At 47.5% G+C, this 16499-nt stretch overlaps 1 protein-coding gene across 4 annotated transcripts in view; it reads right to left on the bottom strand.

Annotated features, from left to right (window-relative positions):
* Window positions 1-16499, bottom strand: part of HK2 (hexokinase 2) — a 58677-nt gene that overhangs the window by 16892 nt on the left and 25286 nt on the right. For all 4 annotated transcript variants that reach the window (XM_036435819.2, XM_036435820.2, XM_036435821.2 and 1 more), the window contains exons 3-7: window positions 7712-7860; window positions 3721-3840; window positions 3017-3112; window positions 2127-2226; window positions 1613-1796 (exon numbers count right to left, since the gene is read on the bottom strand). In XM_036435819.2, the coding sequence (XP_036291712.1) occupies window positions 1613-1796; window positions 2127-2226; window positions 3017-3112; window positions 3721-3840; window positions 7712-7860 (649 nt within the window). The remainder of the gene's footprint in view (window positions 1-1612; window positions 1797-2126; window positions 2227-3016; window positions 3113-3720; window positions 3841-7711; window positions 7861-16499) is intronic.

The raw sequence follows: 16499 nt of genomic DNA, 5'->3' as shown, positions 1-16499 counted from the left end.
CTTGCTCAAGATCCAAGGTCAAGCATGGCAGAATTAGAGCTAAGTGAAGAGCTAGCTAAACTGCTTAAACAGAGGATACATTTCAAATGTTTGAAGGCCAGCACAGCCAACTGCCTGGGAGGCAGACCGGCTTCAAGAGCAAGGAACTCGTGTGTGTGTGTGTGTGTGTGTGTGTGTGTGTGTGTGTGTGTGTGGATTTCTCTAAATAGGTGATCCTGTGGGAGGTAGGAAGGGGGTCCAGTGGGGTTCTGAAGTGTGGGCAGTTTTTTAAAGTTTCTAATTCCAGTTTTCAAAAACACTTTGTTTCTGTCAATGTTTGAAAAATATTTACTTAGAGACATATAAAGAGTCAAAGTTCCTCCTCAAGCCCAAAAATAACCTTGGAACTACCATGGCTGACACTGGGATAGGTCCTCCCAGACTTTGATTTGATTTGTCTAAGGCTGAGCCAGGGGTGGGATGGCAAGGCCGGGCTGGCAATTCTGTCTTCTAACACTTCAAAGGGCACATAGCTCCTAGGAATGGCATGGGTTGTCTCGTCGATGGAGGCAGGCAATGAATGAGTGACTTTTCAGTCCATAAATTCCTCCCCAGCCATGGCAGACATAGCCAGGTTGTTCCTGTGAACGCTTCAAGTAAATGGACTCTCGTTTCAACCTGTGGGAAAGCTTGTGACTTAAATAAACCTGCGTCCTTGGTGGAGCAAGGGCTCTCTGCCTGTTGAGAAAAAGGCCCCCACTGTTGAGCTGGTTTATAGGGTTGGATTTTCCTCTCCAAGCAGAGATCAGCACAAGCTTTCCTGTCACTCCCAGCAACCAGACCAGAGAGAGCCTGAGCTGCTGCTCAAGGGGTTTTGTAATTGCCTGTGAAGCTTGCAGCAACCCCTATTTCAAGATCTTTAAGGGACATTTGGAAAACATTTGTGAGAGTGAAATAATATTTTGTAAGAGTCAAAAGTAACCAAATACCAGGCCTGGCCAGGCTGGAGAGTGTAATATTCAGGGTCCAGATGGAGCCCTTCCTCCAGTTAGTTCACCTCAGGGCCCCTGCTCAGCCACAGGTCCAGGGAAGGTGGCCAAGGAGGTCTTGGGTCTGGGTATTGCTGGGGTGAGAGGCCCTGGGACTCCCATGGGGTCCAGCTGAGTTCAAAGGCAGCTGTACTGGAGCTCTAAGTCAGAGCTTCAGCCAGTCATTAGGAGCCATCTACCACAGGGTCTCCGTCGTCTGGGCTGTGAAGGGGTGGGAGCTACAAAAGGAGTTTCCACAGGCCCACATCTTGGCCATCTGAACACTTTTCTATGTGGCTCACAAACTGTTTCTAAGGGCAACTTGCAAACTGAAGGTGGAAAGACAGAGCCGGGCCACACTCTTAAGACTCAGAATATGACTTTCTGAAACTACTGTTCTGAAGGTTAAAGCACATTATTACCTGATGTGTCTGCCTGCTCTGTCTTGTTTAGAGAACCCTCAGAAATTTACAGTCACCATGAGCACAAATTCCCGTGACCAATGGGCACCTTGGCAACCTTTGAGGGATAAGACTGTAAAGCAAAAATGAGAACCACCACCCAGCCTGGCCAGCTCCCAACCAACTCCTAAGCCCTCTGCTCACAGTTGCTTCCCGGGGTTCAGGGAGCCCATGTCGATCTCCTGGTCAAATTCAGTACGGATGTCATCGAGCACACCGTCATCCCCAAAGGCCCCCCATTCCATGTTGATGCACATCCGCCCCTCATCGCCTTCCACCGTGTCAATATGGCGCATCTCTTCCATGTAGCAGGCATTGCTGCCCGTGCCTGTCCAAAGCAAGAGACTGCTCAGTGCATATCCACAGTGTCCTCTGCCCAGCACCCATCTCCCACTTGTCCCACAATCCTGATATTGCCCAGGGTGGCTGGCATTCCTCCGAGCAGACTACTGGGCCATTCCAACATGGTCCACTCCATTAACACCCCCCCCCCCAACTCCACTTGTACTGGCTCAGCCCTCCAAAGTGACTATACCATTATCTTCCAAAATGAAGTACAAAGGGACATCCAGGCCATGGACCCCCTCCCCTCCTCCCTTTCCAGCCCACACCCCACTCCACTGGCCAATATCAGCCCTCACACCCAGTGCTCACATACCCACAATGAGACCAATCTCGCAGTTCTGGTCATCATAGCCACAGGTCATCATGGTCCCAACTGTGTCGTTCACCACAGCCACAATATCAATATCAAAGTCCTGCAGAGGGAAAAGGAGAGATCTGACCTTCACCTTCACAGAAAGGTCACAGATGTGAAGATGGAGAGAAAGAGTAGCAAGACACGCAGCTTAAGAGTAACAGGACTGCCTCCTGATTAACCCTACTCAAAACCAAAGAAAAGTTATAGCTGGAAATCAGGTCCAGATCGAGCCCAACAGCTGCATCTCACTCCTCATCCTGGAGGACTTCCCGACACCAGCCCTGTGGTTCAAAGCCATCACTGCCCTAAGAATAGCCTGTCATGTCATCATGGTCATCTTCTCCTCTTTCTTCTTTTCCTTTACCTCTCTCTCCCTCCCAGAAAGTCTTATCTTTCTGTGACCTTTATCTTGTCTTTTCTTTGCCCCATTCCACCCTAATGCCAACAGCATCCCAACTTTCTTACTTGAAAATGATGGTCAAGTCTTCTTCAGATTAAGTACTAAAGGTTCTTCTTGTACCATAGCTAAGATTTTTATCCATCATGATAATGTTAACCCCAAAGATATCTGATCATTTATAAGATTCTTGGGGTAGTAATTATTTTACAATATATGTGTGTGAAATCATTATGTGGTGTATCTTAAAATACAGAGCTGCATGTCAATTATATTTCATTAAAACTAGGAAAAAATAAAAATTGAGTAAACATAGCAAGGAAGAAAGAAAATGTCACCTAAGAATCACAAAGGTCCTCATACTGTGTTGAGGACAGACTGGGGAAGGCTTCAGAGTGGACTCAAAAGAACCTTTAAGTCCTGCCTCCCTATCCCTGCTGCCCCTACTCACCCCTCTCCTCTGGATGGCCTTCCGGATCAGAGTAACCACGTCTTTGCCTTCCACACCGCTGGATTTGAATCCCTTGGTCCATGAGACCAGGAAACTCTGGAAAAGAACCAATGATTGAACATTAATTCCTTACAAAACTCAGACCACACTCCTCAAACAACCATTAGTAGAGGCTCTGCCATGGGGCTAACTAACTAAACTGTTGCCATGCTTGAATGTGTATATTGCTTCCTAACTAGCTTAGGAAGAAGCCTGAGCCCGATCAAAAACCCAGAAAGAAAATTAAATTACTTCTTCATGATCAACTGCCCCCAAAGTGAAAGGGCAGGCTATAGAACTGCCAAAATAAGGTATGGCAATCTCTGATGAGACTCCCCAGGCATCTTTCTTACAAAGATATTTATCACAAAACTTTAGATCAAAAGAGTTCTTGACTAATTTCTCACTCCTGTGTCCCTAAAAGGGATCAGGATAATGTGCAATGTATGTGGGATTGTGCACTGTTCTCTGATACTTCTTCACCATCCCCTCCACACATACACACACGCACTCAGAAGCTCAGAACTCTCAAGATACAAACCTCATCCACACAACTATCAGAGCTACCTCCAACACCATAGCAGCACATGTCTCAGAGTTCCTCCTCATCCTCCCAGCCCAAAGAATGAAACAATAGAAGTGTCTGAAGAGCTCATTTTACTCACCTCATCTAGTTTCGTTTGTCTGCAGGGGAATGAGAATGTAAAGCCCAAGGGGAGCTTCTTGTCTTTGATTTGTAGCTTATCCATGAAGTTAGCCAGGCATTCGGCAATGTGGTCAAACAGCTAGGGGAACATGACACAGGAAGATGAGCAGGGAGGCAAAATGGCACAGCAATTAAGAGCATACACTCTGGGCTCTGAAAGGAACTAGCTGAATGCATGCAAGGTACGCATCCCCTGTGAAGTCTATTTTCTCAGTCTATAGCACGGGAATGCTAACCAAAAGGATTAAATGAGGCAGTACACATAAGGGCTTAACACCGTTAGTGCTTAATAAGTCTTCCACTTCAACCACTTACCCAAACCACTATCAAAATAATCCCATGAGGCGGGGGAAAGCACAGCCAGAGCTATCAGAAGGGCATTGCATGCCCTAGAAACAGAACAACCTTTGGTGGCCTTGTCAGAACATCCTTGACATTGATGCACAGCTGAATGCCTTACCAGAAAGGGAAGCCCATCACAGTGCTAACAAGCATTTAACATCCCTGTCTCCTCTGATCGGGAGAGTGGGTGGGACATTCTCTGTTGGCATTCTATGAAGAGACACCTAATAAAAACAAGTAACTTTGCCCCAGCGGGTTTGGCTCAGTGGATAGAGCCTCAGCCTGTAGACTGAAGGATCCTGGGTTCAATTCCAGTCAAGGACGCATGCCCAGGTTGCAGGCTGGATCCCCAGTAGGGGGCGTGCAGAAGGCAGTTAATCGGTGATTCTCTCTCATCATTGATGTTTCTATCTCTCTCTCCCTCACCCTTCCTCTCTAAAAGAAAAAAAGGAAGAAAAAAATGGAACACCCAATAAGCCCATGAAAGGCACCGAAGAATAAATAGGATTTTGTGGATGGGCAGCCTCACAACCATGACTATGCTCAGCAGGACTGGTGGCACCTAGGAAAAATCCTAAACTTAAGGAAAACCTGTATTGACAATTGCCCAGGTTTTCGATCAGTTCCAAAGCTCACAGTCACCCTTCCTTCTTGCCTATTCAGCATCCTCAAAAAGAACTTGGTGGCCCCTCCAGATGCTTAAAGGCTGAGGCCACGGTATTCTGGTACAAAAAGTAAGCAGAGGCCAAAGAGATGGAGCAGATTCCAAGGGCCAGGTTGGCAAAGATGACAAAATCTAAAAACTAAAGGGATAAAAGAGAATACCGGCAACATTTTCCTCCCCAGACAGACAGAAGTCAGGAAGATTCCACTGAATAAGCTGTTCCCAAAGTGTGGTTTGCAACCAGCAGTATTATCACACCCCTTCCCTCCAACCCCCCATGCAAATTCTAGGGCCCTCCAGCTGATCCTGAAGCAGTGGTTAGGGAACCACAGCACTAAACCACAAAAAGCATTTGCATTTGTAAAGGAACTAAAGACATCCCAGTGACAGGCTAGGTGGATATCTGGTATTATCTCAGTGGGAGGGATCCGTGAAGACAAGGCCACACTTATCTAGAAGGTAGGCAGCTCTAACTGAACTTCCTGCACGGATCCTGTCCCTCTGTCTGATCACCTGCAAGTCACTTCAGGGGAGTCTGAACCAAAACACTCAGGGGCAAAGACAGGGTCCTCTCACTAAGAGGTTCACCTACTCACAAGTGCCAACTCCCTTGAGCAGAGATCAAGTATTTTAATATGTAAATATGGTTTCTAGAAAGCTATTCAGAAAGTTCTGTTCTTTTGTTGGACAGTCAGTCAGAGACAACATTTATGATATGGTTAAACCAACTCCCAGCACCTTCTTCCTGGTTCTCTAGTCAAAATGATCTTTAATACAAATAGTCTTTATTAAAAAAGAGGAAGCTATAGAAGCTATACAAAGAGATAAGGCATCAGGGCCAGGGGAGCTTTAGAAGAGGTAAAAACAAAATGGGTTCCCCTCACCCAGCCCTGCCCACTGATTACTTTCCAACTGCCCTGCCAACAAGGGGGGCAGAACAGAGAGAGGCACTGAAGAGGCATTAAATAACGTGCTGCCCACTATAGCAGCCACGAACCATCCGTGGCTATTTCAATGAATTAGAATTTCAAAAATTAACCCATGGTACTCCATAAGCATCTGTAGACACGAGGATGGTTTCCGTTTCGGACGCGTGGCAGTTAACTGGTTAAAAATCCACTTCCTCAGTCACGCTAGCCACATCTCCAGGGCTCGGTGTCACAGGTGGCTCGTGGCTACCATATTGCGCAAGCTGATAAGGAACAGTTCCACTGTTGCGAAAAGTTCCATTGGACAGTGAGTGCCGAGTTGGAAGAACCTACAAGTGGGGAAGAGGAGACCATCTGCTTCCTTAATTAGAAGACTAGCTTCTTTTCTGTTAGCTGATGATCTGAAGATAAGATGCAGAGAAAGAACTACTACCTTCCTGCCATAAAAAGGTTCAAAGGGCATCATTTTATGAAGCTAGAAAGGTTTCCTTTTCTTTATTGGCCTGAGAATCTGCTCAATTCCCTTCCCATAAGATACACTTTACAAATCTAAAGAGGCTGAGAATAATGGCTGGTCGGTGGCAGTCACCCATCGGCCAGATGTTTCTGGTGTGGTGGCAATGAGTGTCCCTCTGTAAGAGGGCTCTCCTGGGGGAGCCTTTGAGAGGAAGAACCCCCAAAGGGCCTGCCCCACAGGGTCTCAAGTCTGCACCAGCCCTTCAGGGTGCACCTCCTACACTGGAAGCAGGGACAGGTAGGCAGTCCTCATGAACCTCATCAAGTAGCTTACAAAGTGGACAGAGCCCCCTTCTTTCCCCCAGAGCTGTGAAAGCACAGGCTCTAGTCATGGCTCTGGCTTTGTGTCTTGCCTCTGGCCCCTTTGATTTCTGTGATATAAGGCCAAGTCTCTCTGTTTTTCAAAGCCCAATCCCATATGTATAAAGTGCAGACGACAGGAGAACCCAGCCTCATGGGGCTCATGTGAGGACAGAAATGAGAATATCCATAAAGTGCTTTTGCTCAGACAATAGGTCCTCACATACCAGCTCCTCCTCCTGATGGTTACTCATTCCCTTCAACACAACATCACTGCTTTCTATGGGAGTAGGGAGGGGGACAGTTGCTGGTGGTCCAGCTGGGCTTTAAGCCCTGAAGGAGAAAAGGCAGGACTTTGATTTCCAACAAGGATCAATGCACAATGCATGGTAGGTGTTCAGTCTATGTTTGAAGACTACCTTGATGGCAATCCCATCCTTGTTCAAGTTTTTCTATTACTGAGAAGATCCTTACTTGGGTTTCAACATTTCTTCTCCATCCACTTCTTTCATTGTGGGGAATTCTGAGTACAAAATGTGGTTCTAGAGGCCACCGAGGTATGAGGCTAACTAAGCATGATTTGGGGATCAATGCGGAAACACATGGTGCCCACTGGGATGCCAGCTGGGGCCGATGCCCCAAAGCTTGATTTTAATGTTTTCTCAACAGGTTCCCGTCCCTGTGTGCAAAACCTTTTCTTTTTTAGATGGTCAAGGACAGAGAAGACCAATAATCACAAAAGCAAAGGGGCAGGTTCCATTTTCATGTGATGATATGATGACAACTGTGAATCAAAAGGGGCTGCAGAGTGACCACAGTGGCAAGTGACCATGTCAAAACACAGTTGTGTATTCCCCTGGCTCACCATTCAGAGGTACCACTAACGACCAGGTGTCCAGAGTGTGGGCCCAGCCTCCTGACAATGGGCTTTTCTCAACAACCAGCACGTGTAAGCAGACCTCAAAACCCCTCCTGCTGCAAAGCATCCAGACCCCCAGGGCCTCATGCGCCTGCTCCAGACCATGTGCACCTCTCCTGATGGAGGCCCCACCTGCTTCCGGGCATAGAGGGGATCACCATGCGGAGAGGTCAGGGGATCCCAGCTCCAGCCTGGCTCTCCGCCCTCCAGACACAGAGGAGGAGCAGTGTGCCCCCCTGTGGGGCCCGGAGACCCCGGGCGGCTGAGAGAAGGTTCGGACCTGCGTGCCGCTGCCGCGCATGATGTCCTCGGGGATGGCGTAGATCTGGTTCTCCATCTCCACCTTCTGGAGCCCGTTGTCCGTCACTCTCACCCGCAGAACACGGAAGTTGGTCCCTCCAAGGTCCAGAGCCAGGAACTCTCCGTGTTCTGCAGACAGAAAGAAGGGCCACTCTTAGTTCGGAACAGACAAGCTCCAACTGCTTCACACAGACCAAGACTTAAAACCCACAAGTCCTGACATAGACGGAGTCCTTCATACCCATGGAGTCCTTAAAACCCCTGAGACCATAAATACTGGTCATCTCTGCTCATGGGGTGTATATTGGGTCTTAATTTTTTTCTACACACATTTATGTACTTACTGTCTGAGTCTTTTTCTTTCTTTTTTTTTTCTTTTTTTAATATATATTTTATTGATTTTTTTTTTTTTTTTTTTTTTTACAGAGAGGAAGAGAGAGGGATAGAGAGTTAGAAACATCGACGAGAGAGAAACATCGATCAGCTGCCTCTTGCATACCCCCTACTGGGGATATGCCCACAACTAAGATACATGCCCTTGACCAGAATCGAACCTGGGACCTTTCAGTCTGCAGGCCGATGTTCTATCCACTGAGCCAAACCAGTTTCAGCTGAGTCTTTTTCTCAATGCTAAGCACTCTTATGTTACTTTTAGAATTCACATAAACCATGAGACAGTTTCACATCCAATGATGGGCACCCACCCCCTCACAGAGCTATTTCCCAGGGGCTCCCAGCCAAGTCTCCTTCGAGCCTGCGGGGCCCAGCCAGCCCTGCGCCAGGACTCCGTTTTGTTCCTCGTCCCCCCAGGACACCCAGCGCGCTGCTACAGGCCCGGGGGCCCCGGGCGTTCTGCCAAATGGTGATCCTGTCCAAATGTACTTTTAATGTTCGCATACAGTGACAGCCATGTACGAGAGGGTCACATGATGGAGCGGGCTGGGGCCCAAATGGCTATCAATTAAGGGGCCTAGCAAATAAGCAGGTGCCCCTCAAGAAAAAAGAAAAATTCCAGACCCATTCACATGTGAGAGAAGGCTGACCCAAGAGTATGTAAAACAGGTCAGGCCAGTGCGCTGTTCCGCTCGGACCAGCCACGGAGCTGAGCAAACGGGAAGAGGGAATCTCCACAGGCACAGTGGATCAAGATCCTCAGGTGTCACCAGGAAGGCAAAGTCCCTTCCCCCTGGGAAACAAGCAGTGCACGCAGAAAACACCCCGATTGTAGGCAGTAAGTAATAGAGCAGGCTGCAGGGACCTGCTCCGCTGTATGGCACAGAATGGAAGTGCTAAAGAGGTGCAGAGGCCAGAGCCAGGGCTGGGGGAGGGAGCTGGGCTCGCCCCCTCGGCAGGGCAGCCTCCTCCACCGTGAGGGCTCCCCGTCTCCCACCCTCCTGCTGCACACCTTCTCGAAGGGCACAGGGTTATGTCCTTGGGATTCACTGATTGGCATGTTTGTCAACGCAACCCCTTCCCCGATGGAAAACCGCCACTGAAGTACGCGGGAATAGGCTGGAGGGCCAGGGAAATGCTCCGATTAAATGAACCTCCCAGGGTTTATTGGTGCCCAGCCCCCCTCAGCAGCTCACTCTCAGGCCCTGAGACAAGCCACCTGTGCCCAGAGCCCTGAGGGCACACCCCACATCCCCTACAGCCCCTGGGATGGACATGACCCACCCGAGGTTCCATGGGGACTTGCCTCCACACAACCGTGGCCTGGTGGTTTGATACACAGACAATGTCAGAATGATAGCCCACATTCCTACAGAACTCTGGCCATGTTTTGGCCACGGCAACTTCATGAGCCTCACCTCTAAAATGGCAACATCAGTCACGGCGTGGCTGTTCTGAGAGGAAAAACTAGAAAATGTGCCTCAGGCACCTAGCACGGGGCCAAGCGCTTGGGACACACAACATAAGTAAAAGAAACTTTCCATCCAGGTTCCCACGGGCCTAGACCCGAGCCTCCCAGGCCCAGAGTTAGGGTTGCCTCTCAGAATGAAAAGTCACATCAACGTCCAGGGGAGACTGAAGTGACCAGTCCAAGAAAAGCCACTGGAATCTGCTCCCGTGACGTGGGCATTCCTCCAGGGGGGTGCGAGCTTTCTGTCCCCTCCCGGGCATCTAGAGCCCCCTCCTGCTTTACTATCTACTTGTTGAGTAGCTGGGACAACCTCAGCCCCGTCTGGGGGACTCTGCTCCCCACCTGGCCATGGGCGATGCTTCCAGGCACCCCAATTCTGGGCCTCCCCAGGGAGCGGGACCTCAGCCAGATTGTAGGAAACACTATGTGTGGTTGCATGAGGGATAAAAAGAAATCAAAGAGGAACTGCCCGCATCAGCACTCTGCAGCCGGACACACGCAGCCTGCTGAATCGGCAGCCACCGGGGACTGAGGCAGCGGAGGCTGCCCGCTGGCTGGTCCCGATCCCAGCTCAGTTCACTGGAGGGACAGACGAAGCTCCATCGATAGTAGTGCTTTTGCCCTGGCTGGTTTGGCTCAGTGGATAGAGCGTTGGCCTTCGGACTGAAGGGTCCTGGGTTTGATTCCGGTCGAAGGCACATGCTTGTGTTGTGGGCTAGACCCAAGTAGGGGGCATGCAAAAGGCAGCCAACCAATGATCCTCTCTCATCACTGATGTCTCTCTTTTTCTCTTTCTCTTTCTTCCTCTCTGAAATCAACATATACTTATTCTTATGTTATCGAATATTATTATTATTTTTTAAAGAATGGCAGTTTTGCAGTAGTATTTTCTAATGGACTGAAGGGAAACCACAAATAATGAAGTGCTGCCAATAGTTCTGTTCCCAAGTCAGAATGTCATCTTTGCTTTCTTTTCGGAATCCGCTGGAACAGACATTCCTCTGCTTCCCTCCTCCTCAGCACCACCTCCACAATAACACACCACCACGACCACAGCCCAGGACTAGATTCTTCCCAAAGTCCGCAATCTCGGGCGCAGTCCCAGCATCACGAACCCAGGAGTCAAATCTTCAGGTGACTCCTCGAGGCCATGAACAGATCCCTCTCCTCCTTCTCGCCTCCTTGTCCCAAGGTATTTTTGCTATTCAGAAATGTGTGTGTGTGTGGGGGGGGGTGGGGGTTGTGTGTGTGTTTTTTTTTTATGTTGTCAAAGTATTTCTGTTTCTGGGTTTTAGGTTATGTCCCAAGAAATTCTGAAGATTACATTAGCTCACCCTCTTTCTAAATCGCTCTGATTCCTCCAAATGTGGACACCACCACTGCTCAAGTAAAGGAAGCAAGGTTTCACCATCGCTTTGGTTAAAAAATAAAATTTACCTTCTACCTTAGGTGACCATTTTGAAAAATGAAGCAAAGAATCCTGTCTTTGTCTCTCTTGTCCCTAGGACAGAGTTCACACTTGCCCGCTGGCACCTGGACTATTGTAAGAATAAAACAACGAAAGACAGAGGCAGCTGTGAGGGAGATTTAGCTGATTGAAGGCCCAACATGCAGGTGTTTTTAATGGACGAGAAACTAACATTGATGAGCAAGGAGGCTGCCCAAGGGCACATTTGTCAATCCTTAAATAAGGAAATCTTCACTCACAGCGCCAAGAGCATAAAACTCAAAGGTTACCAGCAGTCTCCAAGCTGGCCTGGGTGGCAGAGGAAGTGACACTGTGGTTCATAAATTGAATCACTTCGTGAAGGTCATGCAGGGGTCAATGGGTATTGGCAGACCCCACAGCCCATGCCTGGCTCTCTGCACCACACCCACTTCTCTTGTGGCCCTGGTTCCTGGAAGCTGAGGATGGCCCAGCACAGAATCCAGGATGGAAGCAAATAAGCCATAAAGTGGTAAAAATGAAAGCAAAGATGCCCTAATCTTTATCAGTAACTGTGGCCAAATGCTTTCAGAATTGAGTGGCAGGCGCCAGACACACACCCACTGGCAAGAAGTGGCACGCCCTTCTCCCCAGGGGAACCCAGAGTCTACTAAGCTGGTTGATGCAGGCTTTATTGTAGCCACAAATACGTGTCATCTCATGCAATTATACCAAACCTCTACTCCCTCCTTATTGGATACTCGCCAAGCCCTCTTAGCTGAAGATCTTTCTAATTAGAAGTATCCTCAAAAAAAAAAAAAAAATAGACAAGAAAAAAGGTACCAACCCCTCTAATAAACGAAAATAGGACTTAAAGAAGTGACGCTGGCCCACAGTTAAGAGGAATTGGCAATGAGATTAGGTCATGTCACCTTCCTTCAAATTGCCCAACAGTTAAGATCAGGTTGTTAGTAGCTTTGCTGACAGAGGCAGGTGTGAGGAGACTTAGTTGATGGACGGCCCAACATGCAGGTGTTTTTTATGGACGAGAAACTAATATTTGTTAAGTGATTTCCCATCATGAACTCCCTATCACTCTGCCCACTTTCAGTGAGGCTCTTAACAAATGCATTAGGTCAGCAAGATAACGTGCTTTTATTTCTCCTGGGAACTCACCTGTCTCTGAGAAGGACTCAGGTGGCATTTGGCTAACTGCCCACACATGACAGTCACCGTCATCTTAATTGACACATCATCAGGACTGTATCTGAGCAGGCCATACCGCCAGCACTGTTAACATAGCTTAGTACCTGGCAATGCCCATGCAATGTTGGGGGGTGAGGGGCAAGGCCAGCGGAATTTTCCAAAAGGGTCTATTTTCAATCACTAGGTATTTGCCACTAATTAAAATAGATCTCCACCTGTTCCTCGCATCAGGCACTTGGAGCGGTGTGCCAGCCCGGGCTCTAAGAGTGACTTGCAGATTCAGCTGGGGATTTGTAAGGTGGAAGGCAGCCGTGCTCAGAAGGGACGGTGCCCAAGGAAGGGCTGATGCCTCAATGGTTGGACCTCTCAAGTTAAGGTTGGAGCCAGAGCCCAGCCTCTCCCTCCAGGGCTTCTTCAGAACCACAAGTTCCAGCAGCCTCCTTTGAAACCAGTGGCTTGTACAGTGTTCCCGGGGTTCCAGGGTCCTTGAAGGTGGCAAGATCTGCCTTGGTGAGGGTTAAGGGTGGCCAACTAAGGCACAGAATCACCTCCTGCCTCCTCACTTCCAGTTTTGTTTCTTTTCCCTATTGTCTTACCAATGGCATTCAACATAAAAGATTTCATTCTGCTTAAAGTTGAGCATGGGGTCGACACAAAAAAAGTTTTTAAAATCACTCATTTGGGAGTCAAACACTGAATCTGTTTTAGGCTTTACCAACCAAATACTTTCCACTGTGGATAGTTATTTGGACAGTGAGCACTGAAGACAGTTACCAAAAGCTTCTTAGCTGCCTGGTGCTGTGCGCAGCCTACTGCCTGACTGGACAGGGAGAAAGGGGGCAGTGAGATGCACTGGGCAAGGGCAGGGGTAGGAGTGCTAGAGAAGGAACCATTGTTTCTGCTCAGATAAGGAAGGCTTCTCCAAGGCAACAGGAGACAGCCAGCTCTCGGTGGACGGCTATGAAGTTGCCGATCAGAGAAAAGGAAACATATATAGGAGTCCGTGGCATGCTCAAAGAATGGCACATCCAGAGTGGCTCCTGTAATATGGCTACAAGAACACAGTAAATGCCAATGCTAAGGACTTTGTTTTGTGTGTGTGTGTGTGTGTGTGTGTGTGTGTGTGTGTGTTTTGAATCATCACCCAAGGATATATTTATTGATTTTTTTTTTTTTTTGAAAGAGGAATGGACAGAGAGAAAACATCAACATGACAGAAAAACAATGGGTTGCCTCTTGTCCAGGGATTGAACCCCACAATCAATCTTTAGGAATACCAGATGATGTGAGGACATAGCCAGGACACAAGGGCTTTGGTTTTTAGGCTAAGGGTCAGATTTGTGTTTCCAATTTGTGTCAGATTTGTGACTCAGTAGCACTGTAGATGATGGGTCCAGAGCCAGCAGCTGGGGAAGAGGCTGTTTCCATCTAGTCGAGCCAAGCAGTGCTGAAGGCCTGGGTTCCATGGCCATGTAGGGTGCCCAACCACTCTGGTGGGCCCAGGATTGACATGGGATTTTTAGTGCTAAAACTAGGAGAGTTCTGGGCAAAACAGAATAGCTGGTCACCCGAGAGCCATGTTAGATCCAACCATTGGGGCATCAGCCCTTCCTTGGCACCCACTGCCCCAGGCTTGCAGCCTTGAACTTTGAGGTAGGTCAAAGACACACAGCCATCCTTTCCCATCAAGTTCCTGAAGCGGCTCTCTAATAATTCAATGCTCCCAAAGGGACATTGAATTATTAGAGAGCCGCTTTCACATTCCTGCTTTCACACAGTCCTACCCACTGTGTGAAAGCAGGAATGTTGGGGGGTCCCCAGGTGACTGTGCTGAACATTCTGATCTTCCTCTAGGTTGAGTAAGGCCTTGTTTGTCCTTTCATTTTCCAGTGCCTGCTAGAACACCTCAATGGACTCCAATTAAGAGAACTAAAAAGATAGCTCTCTAGCTCTAGCATAGCTCAGTGGTTAGAGTGTCAGCCTGGGCACTAAAGGGTAGTAGCAGGTTTGATTCCTGGTCAAGGGTGTGTATCTGGGTTGCAAGCTTGACCCCTGGCTCTGGTTGGGGTGCCTGGTAGAAGCAACCAATCTTCTCTCTCTCTCTGTCTCTCTCTCTCTCTCTCTCTCTCTCTCTCTCTCTCTCTCTCTCTCTCTCTCCCAATCTTCTCTCTGTCTCTCTGTCTCTGTCTCTGTCTCTCTCTCTCTCTCTCTCTCTCTCTCTCTCTCTCTCTCCCTCTCCCCTTCCTTCCTCCCTCCCTTGCAGTCTCTCTAAAAATCAATGGAAAAAATATCCTCGGGTGAGAATTAACAACAATAAGAGACTAATCAAAAAAAGATAAATCTCCAGGTCCTGGGTAGGTAATCCAACAAAACAAACTTTCCCAGACACAGGTTCTAAGACCCATGTTTCCCACGTGCCTGGGACCACCACAGCAGGACCACATCTGGCAGCCTCTTTTTTCAGACAGCCTCTTTTTAAAATCCAAGGTTCCATTATATATAATTATATAAGTCCGGTCTCCATTCTGTAGTTCAGAAATAAAGTAACTCCATGTTATTAAAGGTATCGAATCACCACAGTCAGTTAGTGCTGGTGTTCGCCACAGTCAAGGAATGGGAAATCGGATCTTCTCCGTCATTGGTTTTCTAACTATTTTAAGCAACAGAATGTCAAATGCCAAAATGCAGAGACAGAGAAAAATAGAGCTGCTCCGCTGGGAGGAAGGGGCCTGCAGTACATAAACACGTTGTAAGAGCCCCCCACCCCAAAGCATCCAGAACACCATTGGAATGCACCTGCCTGGTGGTTTTATATCAGGAAATGTTTCTTAAGCTCAAAATATGTGCCAGTCACAGAGTACTGCATTAGCTCCAGATGTGAAATCACCCTTTGAAGGACTAAAACATGACTATGTTTCAATACTGTGCAGGTGCTGAGTGTGTTAACATTTTTACGCAGGCAAACCTGGGTTCAAATCCTGTTTGAACATGTACTAACCATACGTTTAGGATAAATTATTAGAAATCTGATACTCAGATTTCATCATCTGCTAAAAGGGGATAGTAATAACCTCCTGTCTAGCCAGCACCTTCCCCGCTTCACTACCCAGGACATGGGGAAACATACACACACACAAAGTTTTTGGTCAAAATTCATTGCAAAGAAGGCATAGGTGTTTGGCACAATGCCCGGTGCATGTAAATGTTTAATAAACTCTAGCTACTACTATAAGGAGGCCATTTATCAACACAATCCTCAGTTTATATTGTAGGCACCATATAACCCCACTTCTTAACTTGCGTGTGTGCTATTGCTCTATCTCCACTGCCTGGCTGTTGATACGATGCTGAGCAACCAAGATAAGGGCTCCTTTCAGGGTTTGCCAGCCTCCATGCAATCTATCACGAGCCTACTCTCTCTTTATCATATCATGTGCTTGCATTATATGGCCCATATCATTCTGTAATCATTTCACTGTGTAAGCTTACTTTCCCCAGGCCAATATTCCCTCTTCAAAGGCAGGGCACATGGCAGCTCAGCCTTACAGAAGACCAGCTTCGGAGGGGTCTCTATTGAATGAACTGAACAGCGAGGCTAGGTTACTAATAGAAAAATTAATGCATTGTGTTAGTACTGGATGCGAGGAACATGATAGATAAGCATAAAATGCACTGCTAGTGGTATGGCCAGGCCCAGGCTTGGCACACAGCTAGCTGGGTTCAAATCCCAACTTTTCCACTTGCTCACTACGTGACTTTGGGCAAGTTGCCTAATCTCTTTAAATCTAGTCTTTTTCTATAAAATAGGGTTCAAAATGCTTAACATTGGGTCACTGTGAGAATTAACAAAATAGCTCAAAAGCATTGCTTACCACTGTACCTGGCATTTAGAAAGCCTACAACTTTTCATTATCATCACTGTCATCATCACCATCATCGTTCCCTGCTCTCTAAGTGGTTAAGTCTGGCTAGAGATTGGAGATATACTCACCTGTGAAAATAATTCATGATTTGGGGAAGTGGGAAAGTGTCAAATGATGAATACAGCAAAACCTTCATCTCACTCTATCCATAAGACATTTGTTGTATCTCAATGTCAAGACAAGGATGATGGAGACACTAAAAGATAATTTATTTCTAAGTGGGAATATGCACTTGGACTACTCAAAGATTTTCAATGAGTTGTACTTGAGTTTCTTCTTATGCTACAAAGCCAACCTATATCTATTATCTTTTTAAAAAGATAACCTTCTGATGTGCTGTAGAGATGTA

Source organism: Pipistrellus kuhlii, unplaced genomic scaffold, assembly GCF_014108245.1.
Source record: "Pipistrellus kuhlii isolate mPipKuh1 unplaced genomic scaffold, mPipKuh1.p scaffold_m20_p_13, whole genome shotgun sequence".
Taxonomy (NCBI): Eukaryota; Metazoa; Chordata; class Mammalia; order Chiroptera; family Vespertilionidae; genus Pipistrellus; species Pipistrellus kuhlii.
The sequence above is the reverse complement of the archived record's forward strand: the minus strand, read 5'-3'. Positions and strand labels throughout refer to the sequence as shown.